The sequence below is a fragment of the Theropithecus gelada genome, chromosome X (assembly GCF_003255815.1).
Source record: "Theropithecus gelada isolate Dixy chromosome X, Tgel_1.0, whole genome shotgun sequence".
Taxonomy (NCBI): Eukaryota; Metazoa; Chordata; class Mammalia; order Primates; family Cercopithecidae; genus Theropithecus; species Theropithecus gelada.
In genome coordinates, this window is record NC_037689.1 from 133,997,305 (window position 1) to 134,015,986 (window position 18,682).

The 18,682-nt window shown below is 39.9% G+C and overlaps 1 protein-coding gene across 3 annotated transcripts in view; it reads left to right on the plus strand.

The window, feature by feature from the left end:
• VGLL1 (vestigial like family member 1) overlaps nt 1-16,966 on the plus strand; it is a 32,264-nt gene extending 15,298 nt beyond the window's left edge. For 2 of the 3 annotated variants that reach the window (XM_025372448.1, XM_025372447.1), the window contains 3 exons: nt 1,968-2,387; nt 4,138-4,191; nt 6,437-6,793. In XM_025372448.1, the coding sequence (XP_025228233.1) occupies nt 1,968-2,387; nt 4,138-4,191; nt 6,437-6,525 (563 nt within the window). In that variant the 3' untranslated portion in view covers nt 6,526-6,793. Of the gene's footprint in view, nt 1-1,967; nt 2,388-4,137; nt 4,192-6,436; nt 6,794-15,157; nt 15,286-16,857 lie in introns of those variants that run through there. The other variant, XM_025372446.1, reaches the window with a different exon arrangement.
• Nucleotides 16,967-18,682: the final 1,716 nt, after the last annotated feature.

Consider the following 18,682-nt stretch of genomic DNA (forward strand, 5'->3'; position numbering starts at 1 on the left):
TTACACCAAATTAGCTTAATCACTCTCTTTGTGCACTGAATTGCTTCTGGCCTGGAGATACCAATTTTCAGAAGTAGCATTCACCCTCACCAAAACAAATCTTAATATATTGTCTTGCCTTTGGTTTCATAAGAAGGGCCAACCATCCCCCATCACTCACTGTGAATGGTGTGAGATGTTGGGGAGAATGTCTGTGCCGTGAGGACTTGGACTTCTGTTCCTATCCTTTGTGTTACACTGAGTGATGGCACTCCAGTAACACTGTGCAGGCCTCTCAGAATTTTTTATCTTGTACACAATCCATTCAAACTAAACATTCAAGAGAGCTAGGAGAGGTTTGTATGGGAAATAGGACCAGTGTCCCAGACAGCCTCTCCAGCTGGCCAATCTTCCTTTGTCTCCACACCCACCCTCTCTCCATTATCTTGGATAGATGATAGGCTCCAGGGTTTAAGAACTGTCTGGAAGAGCTCTTTCCCTCCTCCCTTCTTGCCTGAGTAGGTGTTGAGAATGGGGAAAACATTCATCCTTGTCCTGAGCTATCCTGGACATTTGAGATCTCAGATTCGGCGGCTATTATAGGCACAATAAGAATAGTGTGTATGGAACCAAAGGACACTCCATCCCTCTTAACCAATCCACATGAACTTTGCAAGAAGAAACTAAGTCACCTCTTGACCCTCAGAATTCTGCTTTTGCAAAATGGGGTCCAGGCAACTACTTCCCTCCCCATTACTTATCGCTCCAGCTCACTTCCCTACTTGGCTAATCTGTTTTTGCTACCTTGGCTCAGTCTCTTAACATCCCTGTGCCTCATATTACTCTGGAAAATGTGGTTTTAACTCCTAGAGTTGTGTGAGTGACCAGCACAGTTCTGTGGAGTCCCCCTATTTGGTGTATTTAAAACACCAGCTATAAAATAAAGCTAGATGATAGCAGCAACCAAACACAAATCAAGCACGTTTACTTCTAGAAAAGTATCCTTAAGGAGCGAATTGGATCCGGGAGCAAAGGTATCTATACAAAGATGCTCATTGTAATGCTGTTAACATAATAGAAAACAATGGAAATAACCAAGCAGTGCACAAATATGACATTTGTTAGTTATATTACTGCTTTACCATGGACTACTTACTGTACAGCACTTTAAAAAGCTGGGGTTTGGCCCTTCTTCCTTCCTTCCTTCCTTCCTTCTTTCCCTTCCTCCCTTCTTTCTCTTTCTTTCTTTTCTTTCTTTCTGTCTCTTCCTTTCTTTCCTTTCTTTCCCTTCTTTCCCTTCTTTTCTTTCTTTCTTTCTTTCTTTCTTTCTTTCTTTCTTTCTTTCTTTCTTTCTTTCTTTCTTTCTTTCTTTCTCTCTCTCTCTCTCTCTTTCTTTCTCTCTTTTTCTTTTTTTCTTTCTTACTGAGTCTCACTCTGTTGCCCAGACTGGAGTACAGTGGTGCAATCTCGGCTCACTGCAGCATCTGCCTCCTGGGCACCAGCAACTCTCCTGCCTTAGTCTCCCAAGTAGCTGGGACTACAGGTGTGCACTACCACACCCAGCTAAGTTTTGTATTTTTAGTAGAGTTGTAGTTTCACCATATTGGCCAGGCTGGTCTTGAACTCCTGGCTTCAAGTGATCCGCCCACCTCAGCCTCCCAAAGAGCTGGGATTACAGGCATGAGCCACAATGCCTGGCCTATTCATTTCTATAGGAGGCTTTTCATGATATTTTAATGAAACAAAAATGGCTTGAATAACAATATATGTTGAGAAAACAATGCATACATGAATAGAAACCAGTCCTAGAAACAGTACACCTACGGAGGACAATGGCTGTTTCTGGATATTATCATTAGGATGATTTTATTTTAGCTTTTCTTATTTCCTTCAAGTTAAAAATAAATAGAGTATTTATTAAAAAAAAATCTACATCCATTTTGAAAACAATAAACACCTAACATGTCTTCTAAATCTTTCCTTCTCAGATGACAGCATGTCTCCAAATCAGTGGCGTTACTCTTCTCCGTGGACAAAGCCACAGCCAGAAGTACCTGTCACAAACCGTGCCGCCAACTGCAACTTGCATGTGCCTAGTCCCATGGCTGTGAATCAGTTCTCACCATCCCTGGCTAGGAGGGCCTCTGTTCGGCCTGGGGAGCTGTGGCATTTCTCCTCCCTGGCCGGCACCAGCTCCTTAGAGCCTGGCTACTCTCATGCTTTCCCTGCTCGGCACCTGGTTCCAGAGCCCCAGCCTGATGGGAAACGTGAGCCTCTCCTAAGTCTCCTCCAGCAAGACAGATGCCTAGCCCGTCCTCAGGAACCTGTCGCCAGGGAGAATGGCAACCCTGGCCAGGCAGCTGGAAGCACAGGGTTGCTCTTCAACATGCCTCCCGGCTCAGTTCACTGTAAGGAAATGCCTACAGATACTTGGAGGGGTGCCCCTGATTGGTTGTGGTTGAGAGTGAGTTGGCATGAGATCAGGTGCCAAGACTAATTGCTGCCACTCTGGACATAGGGCTGCTGAGGGATGGAATGTTCTGCTTAAATGTTCCATATATCTTCACTAGGCTTCATTGACATTCACAGTTTAATAGCTAAAGGGTTACATAGATAGCTAGCCAGATGGACTTGGCCCGAAGTACTCACCCTAGCCCGTCAACTTGGCCTTACCTTAGAAAAATGATGGGCTGCTGTCTAATATCGTAGGGTCCTATGTTTACCTCATTGGGAGCAATTAAATAAGCCATTTGCAAAACAGAACTCTGTGACGTACCTTGTAGCCTCCAAACAGGTTGGCAACTTGCAGTGATGTCAGGCTCCAGGCAAACAACAAGGGCAAGCTATACCAACCATCTGCTGCACACATTAAAATTCAAAGCGACTGTAGAGGCAGCCTCATTGCTGCTTGGAGACCTAACAGTGCCTGGCTGTCCTCAGCTTGCTCCTGCACTCTGGGATCCTCCTGCTTGGTATCCCTTGAGTTCCTACTCCCTGACCACCACCCCTCCCCTGAACTAAAAACACCCTTAAGGCTCACTCACTTTTTCATTCACTCATTCACCCAGCAAATATTTAATTAGCGCCTACCAGATGCAAAATATCCATCAGAAAACAAGACTCCCTTCTTTGTAAAAGAACGGGGAAGAATTGGCATTAATTATACTTCCACCAAAAAATCAACCTACTCTGTTGCAAGATTTGCCTTTCATATGAAACACTTATAAATATATATATTTTATAGTTTCATGGAACCAAGTCTGCAACCTCTGTCATTCTGTACTCTGGACGAATTTTCTTTTGCAGCTTCCTTGTCCATACATAGTGTGGTTCTAGTGTTCCATGCCTGAAAGAAATTACTAGAAGCTGTCTTTACACTGAACTAAGCATATAGCAAACAAAGGGCCTGTTCAGCATAGCCTACCTAAGTCAGGCACTGTGTTCTATTCTAATGTGGCAAACAAATTTCCCATTAAAATACCACTCTGTCATTTCCAGAATTTGATTAGGAATGTACTTAAGGAGTAAATCATAGAAGTGTCATGCTTGGGAAACCTGTGAAATTTCCTACCCCTCTACTCTTTTTCAAAAGTCCTTTCCTACTGGATTCACAGGGAAAATTAGGCCAACTGTGCTTGTGTATATGCTGTGCATACACACAGCAGAGCCCTGTTTCAACAGTTGGTTAGAACACAGATGGCTGAAATCATCACCTTCCAAACATAGCAACTCTTTACAGTTCAAATCCGATTCAGCAAATATTTAGTGAGCATCTACTGTAAGCCAGGCACATCATGGTGAAACTATAATGCAGGCAATTGTCCTATTCCTGAAATCTCAAGACACGTTCACCAACAAATGGTTATCACCAAAGTCTTCATGCTCTACTCATGTTGACATCAGTTGTATTAATTGGTGACTGGCAGTCCAGGATCTGTTGAGGAAGTCAGTGACCCTTAATCAGGAACACTGCCTTGGAAGATGGTGGACCTTAAAAACAGAAGCTTCTCTGTTTTTGTAGCATCTGATAAGAGAGAATATGCCAGATATTCATAAACTTAGGACCAGGCAATGTGAGGCCCCTGGGATGCTACTGGGCACTTTCTAACCTAGTCCTAGAAATTTCAGTTCCAATAATGTTTTTTTCTTCTTTTCTAGATAAGAAACTGTATGTGTCTCGTGGATCTGCCAGTACCAGCCTTCCAAATGAAAGTAGGTATCTGGTCCAGCCTTTGATGGTGTGTGTCTGTATCCTGAGAACGAACTTGAGGAATAAGGCTTCTGTCTACTACTGGAGACACTGATAGTGTAAAACCCAGAGTCTTCGGTAATGGACGGGAGCCTTATTTCTATCACTCAGTATTTTCATAGATAGAATTTGTTTCATTTTAGCCTCAAAAAAAGAGTGTATGCGCTTCTTATCTTGTAAAATTTTATTTTGCTATAGAAGTAACTGCCCTTAGTTTCTTTTTTCTTTTCTTTATTTCTTTTTTTTTTTTTTTTTTTAACCTGAGCTGGACTTAACTGAAGTAGCCAAGGTGACTCAGAAAAACTAAGAAATTCATGAGGATGAGGATTTGCTTGCTGTGTCCCAGATGTTCAGTTGTCAGCCTAGTACACAGGGCCATCCCAGAACTCTGCAGTCAGGGAAAATGTCAACTGAGGCGTGAGCGCAGGACTCTGAGCTCCACACTCAATTTGAAAGTGGTGTCAGTAGGAACTTACAAAAGAGGACAATCTGGGTGGAATGACATGAGGATCTTCATGACCTGGGTTCAGGGTTCAAATGTCAGCTTTATTATTTACTTGCTTCAGGAACCTGGTCACATGTCTTAACCGCTTCATGCCTCAGTTGCTTCATTTGTCAAATAAGCATAAAATAGTGCCCACCTCATAGGGTGAGGTGTGAGGAGTAAATGAAATAATGTATACCAATGCTTAGAATAATGGCTGGCACATTATTCTAAGCATTGGCATACATTAAACCATCAAGAAGTCTTTTTTGGAGGGCATCCTGTGTGCCCCAAGCTGTGCTCTGTGTGCTGTGTTTAAGAGAGGACTCAAGCTGGATGTGGTGCCTCACACATGTAATCCCAGCACTTTGTGAGGCCAAGACGGGAGGACCACTTGAGCCCAGGAGTTAGAGACCAGCCTGGGCAACATAGCAACACCCCCATCTCCATAAAATATAAAAATAGAGAGGATCCAAAGGAAAAGCCACTACCACAACCCCTGATCTCAGGCATTTGACAGTCTGGTGTGAAGTAGGGGTGAGGGCAATCTATAGACCCCACTAGAATGTCAACCCCATGAGGACAGAGACTTTGAGAGGTATACCACTGTATCCCTAGCACCTGGCACAGACGTATACAAATTTGTTGAATAAATGAATGAGTGAATGCTGGAAACAATAAAAGAGCATTTAACAAGGAAACGGTAAGAAAATGTAGTAATGCAGTAAAAATTATTCCAATGTAGTAAAAATTATTCTGTTTGATGCCCTTGTGTAAGAGACAAACAAACAAAACAAAAACCAACCCTGGTGATTCATTGGCCATGCCTCCGTGAGGAGATTCATTTAGAGCTGGTTCAAAAGCCTTAGCATGGCCAAGGCAGACATCACGTAAGTCCCTGCCCAAGGAAATGAGCTCTGCTGGCCTCCTAACTTATGAAAGGCAAGGACTGCGGTGTTTCTTGAGTACTTGTTAATAGTTTCTACATTTATTTATTGTGAGTCTCAGAATTACTGATAACTTGATGCTTAAAATTGTTCATAGACTAAAACTAACAGCAACAACAACATGTACTGGGTGTTGACCATGAGCCACATACCACATACTCCATCTTGCTTAGTCCCCACCATGACCTTGTGAGGTGTATATGAATATGTCCTAGGTGCTTTACTCAACTGATATTCAGCAAATAGTGATTGAATGAATGAATATCCCCATTTTATAGATGAGGAAACTGGATCTCAAAAAGGTGAAAGGACTTACCTTAAGTCACAGCAGCAAGTGGCAGATGCAGTATTATCTCTTTGCTCTCACAGTGTCATAAAATTATCAAAAACAATTCCAAGTTAAATGAAGTGTACAACAGTGAAAATTAGTCACTGGTGAGATTATTTTACCACAAATGAGTTCACTGTCTATCTGGGGCAAGGGTACTATCCTAAAATAAAGGAAGGGGGATGCAGAAGGCTCAGAAAGCAAGCAAAAGAGCAAAGAAAAATATGTAAACTGCTCATCACAAGTTGGGCCTGTGGCTGGAACAGAACTTATTCTGCATCCAGAGCATTTTTTGGATGCAGTTCCATGAGTTTCTGCCTTCCCTTCCTCTGAGGTTGAGGACTCTGGTATCTGACATCCCACAGGTGTTCATCTGCACCCTGGAGGAGACTCACAGCCTTCCATAGGGGCCTAACTGGCTTTCATTAACTATGTAACTTCTCCTTTAGCTCTTTCAGAGTTAGAGACACCTGGGAAATACTCGCTTACACCACCAAACCACTGGGGCCACCCACATCGATACCTGCAGCATCTTTAGTCAAGTTGGAGGAGAAAGACAACACTTGGTCTAAGACACGGCAGCAGGACATCCCTGCAGATTGTTCCAGATAAAAATGAAAGCTGCTCAAACCCACTTGCCTCCCCAATCTGTTAAACAGCTTCGTGTTTAGTATGAGCTCAGTACTTGCCCTGTGAAAATCCCAGAAGCCCCCGCTATCAATGTTCCCCAGCCACACCCTGCTTGCTCCTGTGTAACAGCTCAGCTGATGAATAATAATAAAACTGTACTTTTTTGGATGGTGCTATTCTGGGTTCTAATTTCTTTCACATCCGTCATTTCATTCAAATTTTCCAGCAACCCTAATATTGGTATTATTATCTTCATTTAATATATGTGGACACTGAGGCTTAGAGAAGCTAAATGACCTGCCTAAGATCACATGGCCAGTAGCAGAGCCAACACTGAAATCCAGGCCTCTGAACTCAGTGCTCTTTTCTCACCACTGCAATATTTAATATCAGGATATTAAGTTAATATCAGGATGGCTCTTAGATATTTTCCCCTCCCATCTGCTATATAAATAAAGAGAACAAATCTTCCAGTGTATTACATATGTTTCCTAGATTCAGTAAGAGGAAAAAAGGCTTAAGGAGTACATTTTCTTTCAAAGTTATTTACTTTCAAAATCCATGTTCTTCTTTAGGTGATGGCTGGAAAAATTCAGGGTAGAGGCTGATTCTAGAGTACTTGTAGCACATAATTATAGAAGTGTGTGTTTATCTTGGCTGACTCTAGAAAGATTCATCTGTGTTAGAAGATAATACAATCAGAAGTGAACTCTTAACATACAGTTTAGGGAAAAGAAAAAATGATTCCAATAGAGTTGGCATATTATGTAGGTTGGGTGATCTGATAACATTTCCCTACAAACCTCTGGAAGCTCTCTCTTGAATAAAACTGAAAGCAGTAACAATTTTTCTACTTTAATAAAGAGGAAAGAAAAGACTCCCTGTTCCTAAGAGACAAATGGTCGCTTCTCTGATATAAGCAGGTAAATTCCTGCTCACGTCAACTGATACTAACCACAGACTCAGATTTCTGGCTTTTCATATCTATCTTGTTTTTCCTTTCCCACCTTACTTACAAAGAGCTAACAGGAAAATTATTTCTTTGTCTCACTTTGGCATTTTACTCTTGCAATTAAAAAAATACTCCCTCCTTTTGCATACAAGGTGTATACCACCCTTTACACACAAAGGTGGGGTAATTGACCTCTATGTGTTTTCTGTGTGGCTTCATCTACATGCTAGTTGATAATCTTGTGAGATGCTAACTTGGGCAGAGAGTAGGGGAGGTGGGATTTTTTTTTTTCCACCAGGTCAATCAAAGCCTTGAAACTGTGGAAAGTCAGGGCCCCATAGGGCTAGAGCCCATAAACCTCATTCACATCTTTCTCTATCGTTTTGAGAAATTTACAAGTGGCCTGATTGGTGGCTTTGACTTAGCAGCTGCCTCTGACCTCCATAGCCTCCTCCTATCACACCCCCAACACGCACGCATTCCTGACTTTACAATCTGGAAGAATTGAAACTGCTTCAAATGGACTGGACACTCACATACTCAAATGATGCCTGTCTCTGAAAAAGCAAAAAGGAGGCAATTCCCTTTTTCTGTTAGCAAAGATTATCTTTTAAAAATCTCAGCTAAGACTGTTGTTTGCAGATCCAATTGAGACTTGTGTTTAAGAACATTTCCATTCTATAAATCAATCATCACGTACAACACCGAAAATAAAATCACTCCTCCACAAATAAATGCTAACTAGAATATAAGTTATTTTTCTCCTATGTAAACAATAAACATTGACCTTTCCCTAATTATTTCCCTAGCTTAACATAATTAATTGAAAATAATTTTGTAACCCATTTGTGTATACAATGGTTTCTTTCAATTCTTTTAATGTGTAAGATTTTAAAATAGCATGTTACTATGAATTTTTATGGATTAGTGATTATAGAAATGAACTAGGCTACAGCATTCTCATAAGGATTACAGTTTTATCACTATTTTTATTTTTATTTGTTGTGGGCACATAGTGGATGTATATATTTATGGGTTACATGAGATATTTTGATACAGGCATGCAATGCATAATAATAACATTAGGGTAAATGGGGTGTCCATTACGTCAAGCATTTCTCCTTTGTGTTACAAACAATCCTATTACACTCTTTTAGTTATGTTAAATTATTTTTGACTATAGTCACCTTGTTGTGCTAGCAAATACTGGGTTTTTCTCATTCTTTCTAACTATTTTGTGTACTCATTAACCATCCCCATTCCCTCCCACCCACCACCAACTCTCCACTATCCTTCCCAGGCTCTGGTAACCATCCTTCTATTCTCTGACTCCATGAGTTCAATTGTTTTGATTTTTAAATTCCACAAATAAGTGAGAACATATGACGTATGTCTTTCTGTGCCTGGCTCATTTCACTTAACATAATAATCTCCAGTTCCACCCATATTGCTGTAAATGACAGGATCTCATTCTTTTTATGGCCGAATAGTACTCTATTGTGTATATATATACATTTTCCATTTTCTTTATCCGTTCATCTGTTGATGGACACTTAGGTTGCTTCCAAATATTGACTATTGTGACTAGTGCTGCAATAAACATGGGAGTGCAGATATCTCATCGATAGACTGATTCCTTTTCTGTGGGGTATATACCCAGAAGTGGGAATGCTGGATTTTATGGTAGCTCCATTTTTAGTTTATTGAGGAACCACCAAACTGTTATCCATAGCAATTGTACTGATTTACATTCCTGCCAACAGTGTATGAGGGTTCCCTTTTCTCCACATCCTCACCAGCATTTGTTACCTGACTTTTTGATAAAAACCATTTTAACTGGAGTGAGATGATATCTCATTGTAGTTTTGATTTGCATTTCTCTGATGATCAATGTTGAGCACCTTTTCATATACCTGTTTGCCATTTGTATTTCTTCTTTTGATAAATGTCTATTCAGGTCTTTTGCCCATTTTTAATCAGCTTATTAGATTTTTTCCTATACAGTCGTTTGAACTCCTTGTATATTCTGGTTATTAATCCCTTATCAGATGGTGGTTTGGAAACATTTTCTCCCATTCTGTGTGTTGCCGCTTCACTTTGTTGATTGTTTCCTTTGTTATGCAGATGCTTTTAAATTTAATATGATCATATTTGTCCATTTTTGCTTTGGTTGGCTATGCTTATGGGGTATTACTTAAGAAACGTCTCAGAGAGTTTCCCCAATGTTTTCTTTAGTAGTTCCATAGTTTGAGGTCTTAGATTTAAGTCTTTATTTTGATTTGATTTTTGTATATGGGTTGGGGGGTCTAGTTTCATTCTTTTGCATATGGATATCCAGTTTTCCCAGCACCATGTATTGAAGAGACTGTCCTTTCCCCAGTGTAAGTTCTTAGCACCTTTGTAAAAACTAAGTTCACTGTAGATGTAGAGATGATCTCTGGGTTCTCTATTCTGTACCGTTGGTCTATGTGTCTGTTTTTATCTCAGTATCATGCCATTTTTTTGTTACTATAACTCTGTAGTATAATTTAAAGTCAGGTAATGTGATTTTTCCAGTTTTGTTCTTTTTGCTTAGGATAGCTTTGGCTATTCTGGATCTTTTGTGGTTCCATATAAATTTTAGGATTGTCTTTTCTATTTCTGAGAAGAATGTCCTTAGTATTTTTATAGGGATTGCATTGAATCTGTAGATTGCTTTGGGTAGTATGGACATTTTAACAATATTGATTCTTCCAATCCATAAACATGGAATATCTTTCCATTTTTTGTGTGTCTTCTTCAACTTCTTGCATCAGTGTTTTATAGCTTTCATTGGAGAGATCTTTCAATTCTTTGGTTAATTCCTAGGTATTTTATTTTATTTGTACCTATTGTAAATGGGATTACTTTCTTGATTTCTTTTTCATATTGTTTGCTGTTGGCATATAGAAATGCTACTGATTTTTGTATGTTGATATTATATCCTACAACTTTACTGAATATGCTTATCAGTTTTAATAGTTTTTTGATGGAGTCTTTAGGTTTTTCCAAATATAAGATCATACCATCTGCAAACAAAGATAGTTTGACTTCTTTCTTTCCAATTTGGATGTTCTTTACTTCTTTCTCTTATTTGATTGCTCTAGCTAGGACGTACAGTACCATGTTGAAGAACACTGGTGAAAGTGGACACTCTTGTCATGTTCCTTCCTAAAGGAAAGGTTTTCAGTTTTTCCCCATTCGGTATTATACTATCTATGGATCTGTCATATATGACGTTATTGTGTCAAGTTATGTTCCTTCTATACCCAACTTTTTAGGGTTTTACCATGAAGGGATGCTAAATTTCATCAAATGCTTTCTCAGCATTTGAAATGATTGTATGGTTTTTGTCCTTCATTCTGTTGATATGAGATATTACATTAATTGATTTGTATGCATTGAACCATTCTTGCATCCCTGGGATAAATCCCACTTGCTCATGATGAAAGATTTTCTAACGTGTTGTTGAATTTGGTTTGATAGTATTTTGTTTAGAATTTTTGCATCAGTATTCATCAGTGATATTGGCCTGTAGTTTTCTTTTTTGTTGTGTCTTTGTTTGGTTTTGGTATCAGGGTAACACTGATCTCACAGAATAAGTTTGTAAGTATTCCGTCCTCCTCTATTGGAATAGTTTGTGTATAATTGGTATTAGCTCTTTTTTAAATGTTTGGTCAAATTTAGCAGTGAAACCATCAGGTTCCAGGCTTTTCTTTGCTGGGAGACTTTTTATTATGGCTTCAGTCTCAGTACTTGCTATTGGTCTACTAAGGTTTTGGATTTTTTCCTGGTTCAATCTTAGTAGATTGTATGTGTCTAGGAATTTATACATTTCTTCTAGATTTTCCTGTTTAGTAATAGATAGTTGCTTATAATAGCCACTAATGATCCTTTGAATTTCTGCAGTATCATTTGTAATGTCTCCTTGTTCATGTCTGATTTTATTTATTTAGGTCTTACTTCTTGTTTTCTTAGTCTGGCTAAGGGTTTATCAATTTTGTTTATCTTCTCAAAAAGTTGACTTTTTGTTTCTTTGGTCTTTTGTATTATTTTCTCCATTTCAAATTCCTTTATTTCTGCTCTGATCTTTATTGTTTATTTTCTTCTACTAATTTGGGTTTGGTTTGCTCTTGCTTTTCTAGTTCTTTAAGATGCACCTTTAGGTTATTTGAAGTTTTTCTTCTTTTTTGATGTAGGCACTTACAGCTATAAGCTTTCCTCTTAGTAGTGCTTCTACTGGATCTCATTGGTTTTGTTATTTTGTGTTTCCATCATCATTTGTTTCAAGAATTTTAAAATTTCCTTCTTAAGTTCCTCATTTGCCATTTTGTTATTTGTTTTCTGGCTGTTTTGTGGCTTTCTCTCCCTTCTTTCCTTCCTTCTTGTCTTCCTTTCCATGAAAGGTGATTTTCTCTGGTGCTATGATTTAGTTTCTTGCTTTGATTTTTTGTGTATCTCTTGTATGTTTTTTGATTTGAGGTTACCATGAGGCTTGCAAATGGTATCTTATAACCCTTTATTTTAAGCTAATAACAACGTTCTTTGCATAAACACACAAACAAGCAAAATGAAAACTAATAAAAACTCTACACCTTAACTTCGTCCCCCCTGTTCCCCTGACCTTTAAACATTTTGTTGTTTCTATTTATATCTTATTGTATGGTCTATGTTTTGAAATATTGTTTTAGTTATTATTTTTGTTTGGTTCATTTTTTAGTCTTTCTACTTAAGCTAAGAGTAGTTTGCACACCACAATTACAGTGTTACCATACTCTGTGTTTTTCTGTGTACTATTACCAGTGACTTTTGTACCTTCAGATTTCTTATTGCTCATTAATGTCTTTTACTTTCTGGTTGAAGTACTCCCTTTAGCATTTCTTGTAGGACAGGTCTGCTGTTGATGAAATTCCTCAGGTTTTGTTTGCCTGGGAAAGTATTTCTCCTTCGTGTTTGAAGGATATTTTCACTGAATATCCTATTCTAGGGTAAAGGTTTTTTCCTTCAGCACTTTAAATATGCCATACTACTCTCTCCGGGCCTGTGAAGTTTCCACTGAAAAGTCTGCTGCCAGACATATTTTGGAGCTCCATTGTATATTATTTTCTTCTTTTCTCTTGCTGCTTTTAGGATCCTCTCTTTATCCTTTACCTTTGGGAGTCTGATTACTACATGCCTTGAGGTAGTCTTCTTTGTGTTAAATCTGCTTGGTGTTCTACAATCTTCTTGTATTTGAATATTGTTACCTTTCTTGAGGTTTGGGAAGTTCTCTGTTATTATTCCTTTAAACAAACTTTCTACCCCATCTCCCTTTCTACCTCCTCTTTAAGGCCAATAACTCTTAGATTCGCCCTTTTGGGGCAATTTCCTAGAACTTGTAAGTATGCTTTATTGTTTTTTATTCTTTTTTCTATCTGATTGTGTATTTTCAAAAAGCCTGTCTTCAAGTGCATTAATTCTTTCTTCTGATTGATCAGTTCTGCTATTAAAAGATTCTGATGCATTCTTCAGTATGCCAATTACATTTTTCCACTCCAAAATTTCTGCTTGATTCTTTTTAATTATTTTAATCTCTTTGTTAATTTGTCTGATAGAATTCTGAATTTCTTCTCTGTGTTATCTTTAATTTATTTGAGCTTCCTCAAAACAGCTATTTTGAATTCTCTGTCTGAAAGGTCACATATCTCTGTTTCTGTAGGATTGATCCCTGGCACCTTATTTAGTTCATTTGGTGAGGTCATGTTTTCGTGGATGGTCTTGGTACTTGTAGATATTCATCTGTGTCTGGGCATTGAAGAGTTAGGCACTTATTGTAGTCTTAACAGTATGGACTTGTTTATATCCATCCGTCTTGGGAAGGCTTTCCAGGTATTATACCACAATTGGTATTGTGTTATGTATGATCTTGGTGTTGTGATCTGGGCCATATCTGCATTGGGGGCAACTCAAGACCAGTAACACTGTGGTTCTTGCAGACTCATAGAGGTATCACCTTGATGATCTTGGATAAAATCCAGAAGAATTGTCTGGATTACCAGGCAGAGACTCTTGTTCTCTTTCCTTACTTTCTCTCAAACAAATGGAGTCTCTCTGGTTCTGAGCTGGCTGAGGCTGGAGGTGGAATGACACAAGAACCTCTGTGGCCACCGCCATTGGGACGGCACTAGTTCAGACCTGTAGCCAGTGCTGCACTGGGTCTTGCCCAAGGCCTGCTGTAACTACTACCTGGCTACTGCCTATGTTCACTCAAAGCCCTGGGGCTCTACAGTCAGCAGGTAGAGAAGCTAGCCAGGCTTGTATCCTTCCCTTCAAGGTAGTAAGTTTCCCTAGGCCCTTGGCAGGTCCAGAGGTGCCATCTGGGAACCAGGAACTTGAATCACAAACCTTAAAAGTCTCCCTGGTGTTCTATTGTACTGTGGCTAAGCTGGTACTTGCACTATGAGATGTAGTCTTTCCCACTCTTCCCTCCCCTTTCTACATGCAAAGGACCCACACCCCATGGCTGCCACCAGCACAGGCCCATGGGGAATACTGCCAGGTTACCACCGATGTCCTCTTAAGGCCCAAAGGCTCTTCAGTCATCTTGTGGTAAATGCTTCCTGGCCTGGGACTCATTCTTCAGGACAATGGGCTCTCCTCTGGCCCAGGGCAGGTCCTGTAATGCCGCCCAAGAGCTAAGGCATAGAATTAGGGACCCCAAGATCTCACTTGGCGCTCTATGCCCTTGTGGCTGAGCTGTTACCTAAGGTTCAGGACAAAGTCTCCTATACTTTTCCCTCTGCTTTTCTGAAGCAGAAGGAGTCTTACAACATAGCCACCACAGCTTGGAATGTGCTGAGTCTCATCTGAGGCCAGCTAGTTTCAGAGTGTCACCCAAGGCCATGGCATCCTACCTGGGTATTGCTGCTGATTATTCAGGGCCCAAGGACATTTTAGTCAGCAGGTGATTGGTCCTGCCAGGACTGGGTCCTTCCCTTCAAGGCAGTGGGTTCTCTTCTGGCCCAGGGTGTATCTAGAAATGCTGTCTGGGAGCTAGGGCCTGAAAAGAGAGCCTCACGACGCTGAGTGGTGCTCTAGCCTGCTGTGGCTGAGTTGGTATCCAAAATGCAAGACAAAGCTCTCTTTACTCTTCCCTCTTCTCTCAAGTGGAAGGAACGTGTCTCTTATGGAGCCATGGGCTATGCAGCCTGGGGTTAGGAGAGGAGTAATGCCAGCACTACCTTAGCCACCCCAGGTGGTGTTTCAGTAGATCATGTGTCCTTCACATCCACTGGATTTGAGCCCAGTTCAGCACTAGGACTTGCCTAGGAGTTGCAGTCCTTTTGGCCTAGGCTGCCTTTCTTCAAATTTATTTAGGGTTCCAGAGCCCTTGAGCCTATGGTGGCGAGGCTTGCCAGAACTCAAGTTCCAGTTGCTGGGATAGGTGATTGTCCTCCAACTAGGGCTGGTTAAATACACCCTCCATGGGCAGTTGTCAGTTGACTTCAGTCTGGTTTTGCTTTCTGCTGTGACAGGGCAGCACAGAGCTCAATCCAATGTCTCACAATCCCCATGCTCTTCCTCTGTCAAGTGCACAGATTCTCTCTCCACACCACACAGCTGCTCCATGGGGATGGGGAAGGGGTAGCATCAGTGATTCAAGACTGTCTTCCTTACCGTCTTCCAGTGCCTTTTTCAGTGATATAAAGTTAAAACCAGGTACGGTGAGTGCTCGCTTCATTTTCGGTTCTTATGAAGATTTGCATGTGTGTGTATATAGATAGCTGTTAAATTGGTGTCCTTGCAGGGGGTGGGAACGATTGGTGGAGCCTTCTATTCAGCCATCTTCCTCCTCCCTCTATCACTATTTTTTTTTCTGTTTTTATTTAGATTCAGTGGGTACATGTCTAGGTTTGTTACATGGGTATATTGCATGATTTTGCTCAAGTAGTGAACATAGCCCCTGATAGGTAGTTTTTCAACCCTTGTCCCTCTTCCTCTTTTCCCTTCTTTGGAATACTCAGTTTTTATTGTTCCTACATTTGTGTCTGTGTGTAGCCAATATTTAGTTCCCAGTTATAAGTGAGAACATGCCATATTTGGTTTTCTGTTCCTGAGTTAATTTGCTTGGGATAATGGTTTCCAGCTGCATTCATGTTGCTGCATAAGACATGATTTCATTACTTTTTATGACTGTGTAGTATTCCATGGTTTATATGTACCACATTTTCTTTATCTAATCCACTGCTGATGGGTACCTGGATTGATTTCATGTCTTTGGTATTGTTAATAGTGTTTGGATGAACATATGGGTGCATGTGTCTTTTTGGTAAAACGATTTGTTTTCCTTTGGGTGTGTATCCAGTACTGGGATTGCTGTGTCGAATGGTAGTTCAACCCTTGGTTCTTTGAGAAATCTCCAAACTGCTCTCCACAGTGGCTGACCTAATTTACATTCCCACAAACAGTAAAGACATACACAAACAGTGTATGTCTTTATGTATTTATAAATTAAGTCTTAAAGATCTACTCAGGTACATTTAGTTACATTATTCATCATTTTAATGATTCTGTATGCTTAGAAGTCAATGAGCCTATTTATTATATTTACAGCAGTTATATTTACCTTTTAGTTGAAAGCTGTGACCTTCCACTAATCTTTAAAGATGAGAAGCCTTTTCCTAATGCTACTGCGAACCTGGACTGAGAGTTAGGACAGCTGGGTTCTGGCTCTGGCTCTTCCACTAGCTAGCTGTGTCATCTTGAATCAGTCACAGCCCCTCTTCCCTGCTTCTCCAAGTCTCAGTTTCTGTATGTGTAAAATAAGTTGATCCCTAAGGTCATTTTCAACTATGTGAGCCTGTATTTTGAAATAAATGTTGTAGCTATGACAAAACCTATCAACAGTTGCCATATTGTGTCTCAAAGAAGAAGACGGGGTCTGGATAACTGAAGAGCAGAAGAGAGAACTGTGGCAGCCATGGAGTGTGCTGCCAGGAACTCCCTTCAAGAAAGAATTTGCCATTCAGTTGCAAGAATTGTGGTTAGTTGAGTACTTCCACCTATTAGCACCTTAGGATCTGTTTCAGCTATGCTCTTTGTGGGTGTCCCCAGCCAATGGTTGAGCATTATATGGGTACTAGGGCCTGGCCATTTCTGCCCCAATGTAGGACTCCTCTAAGGGGCAATATTTGTTCCAGAGCCCCTACTAAGTTGGCTGAACTTTTGTCAGATCTGCATCTTGGTCTGAGTCTCTCCCTGCTCAATTCTTCTTCCTTTTCTCTTTGGCAGGTGTTACTTACCAGGCCCCATAAATCCCTCACACCTTTAACTCCTCAGCTCCTGCTTTCTGGAGGACCCACTGATACAAGGATATAGCAGTATTTTAAGTGAAAATATAAAGGGAGAATTCCCAAGACTTATTGAATAGATGGTGATTAGATTAGTCTGGTTTAAGCGGAGTATTTGGGTTGATGAACAGTTGAAAATTAAGCTGGCAAGATAGATTAAGGTCAGATTGATGGGTTGAATGACAGTGTCACTTAGGAGGTAGAGTTAAGACTGGTGCCAGATTGGAGCCCTGGGCCAGCCCCAGACACATCTTTAATCACCTACCAAGATCATCTTCCAGGCCAGCAAGTGACTGTCTCCATATCAAGAGATGGTTACTTTTGCAGACCTATGTGGTCTATATCAGTGGTTCCCCAAATCCCCACTAGACACATCAGTATCACCTGGGGAGCTTGTTGAAAATACATGCCCCCTGGTTCTTCCCTAGACTACTGAATCAGCATCTCTGTGACCACCCCCCCTACTCCTGCCACTAGTCACACGTGCAACCAGGTATGTCAGTTTTCTAACCTGCTGTAACAAATTACCACAACCTTGGTGGCTTAAAGCAACACATATTTATTATCTTACAATTCTGGAGATCAGAAATCCTTCTACATGAATCTCACTGAGCTAAAATCAAGGTGACCTCAAGGCTGCATTTCTTCTGGAGCCTCTAGGGAGGATTTGTTTCATTACCTTTTCCAGCTTCTAGAGGCTGCCCACATTCCTTGTCTCATGGCCTCCGGCCTCCATCTTCAAAGCCAGAAATGTGCATCTCTTTGATCATTCTTCCATAATCACACCTTCCTAGGACTCACTTATTTTGCCTTCCTTGTCCATTTTTTAAAAATCCCTGTAATTACATTGGGCCCCAGGTGATCCTTCTGTTTTAAAGTCAGCAACCTTAATTCCATTTGCACTCTTGGTTCCTCTTGCTATGTAACATAAACATATTCACAGGTTTTGGGGGGATTAGGATATAGAAATCATTTGGGCTATTCTGTCTACCATATCAGGTTTGGAAACCAGCAATCTATGTGATATAAATGTTTCTCCCCAAGGCTATCATATCTGAAGACCTTTGTTCAGCCAATCTGCATAAATGTATTGACAACCTTTTCCTTTAAATGATGTGACTACTCTTAAAAGTACACATGCCCTTTGAGCTGACAACTTCACCTCTACGGATGTATCTAAAGAAAATAAATTTGACAAATGCACAAAGATTTAAATACACAGATGCTGAACACGGCAGTGTTTATAATAGTGAAAAATCAAGAACAACGTGAATGTCTAACGGCAGGGCATTCATTAAACAAACTACGTTTCATCCCTTCGATATAATATACAGCCATTAAAAATGATGCTATAGATCTATATTTATTCATTAAAATGCAGATTAAGTATAAAAAGTTATATACACATATACTGCACACACACATGCACTTTAAGCTCATTGTAAAATATACATATATAATTTGAATACGTATAATTATTTATTACAGCATTGTTAGTAGTAGCAAAAAACACTGTAAATGACTCCAATTTTTATCAAAAACAAATTGTCTAAATAAATTATGATACATCTATACAACTGAACACTATGGAGCAGGTAAAAAAATCAGGTAGATTTGTATACACTGATATGGAAAAACATCTAAGATATATCATTAATTGAGAAAAGCAAGTTACGAAAGTCTATATAGTATTATTGCATTTGTGTTTTTTTAAAGGGAGATGTTAATGTGTGTGTGTTTGTGTGTGTGTGGAGTTGTTGTTTTGT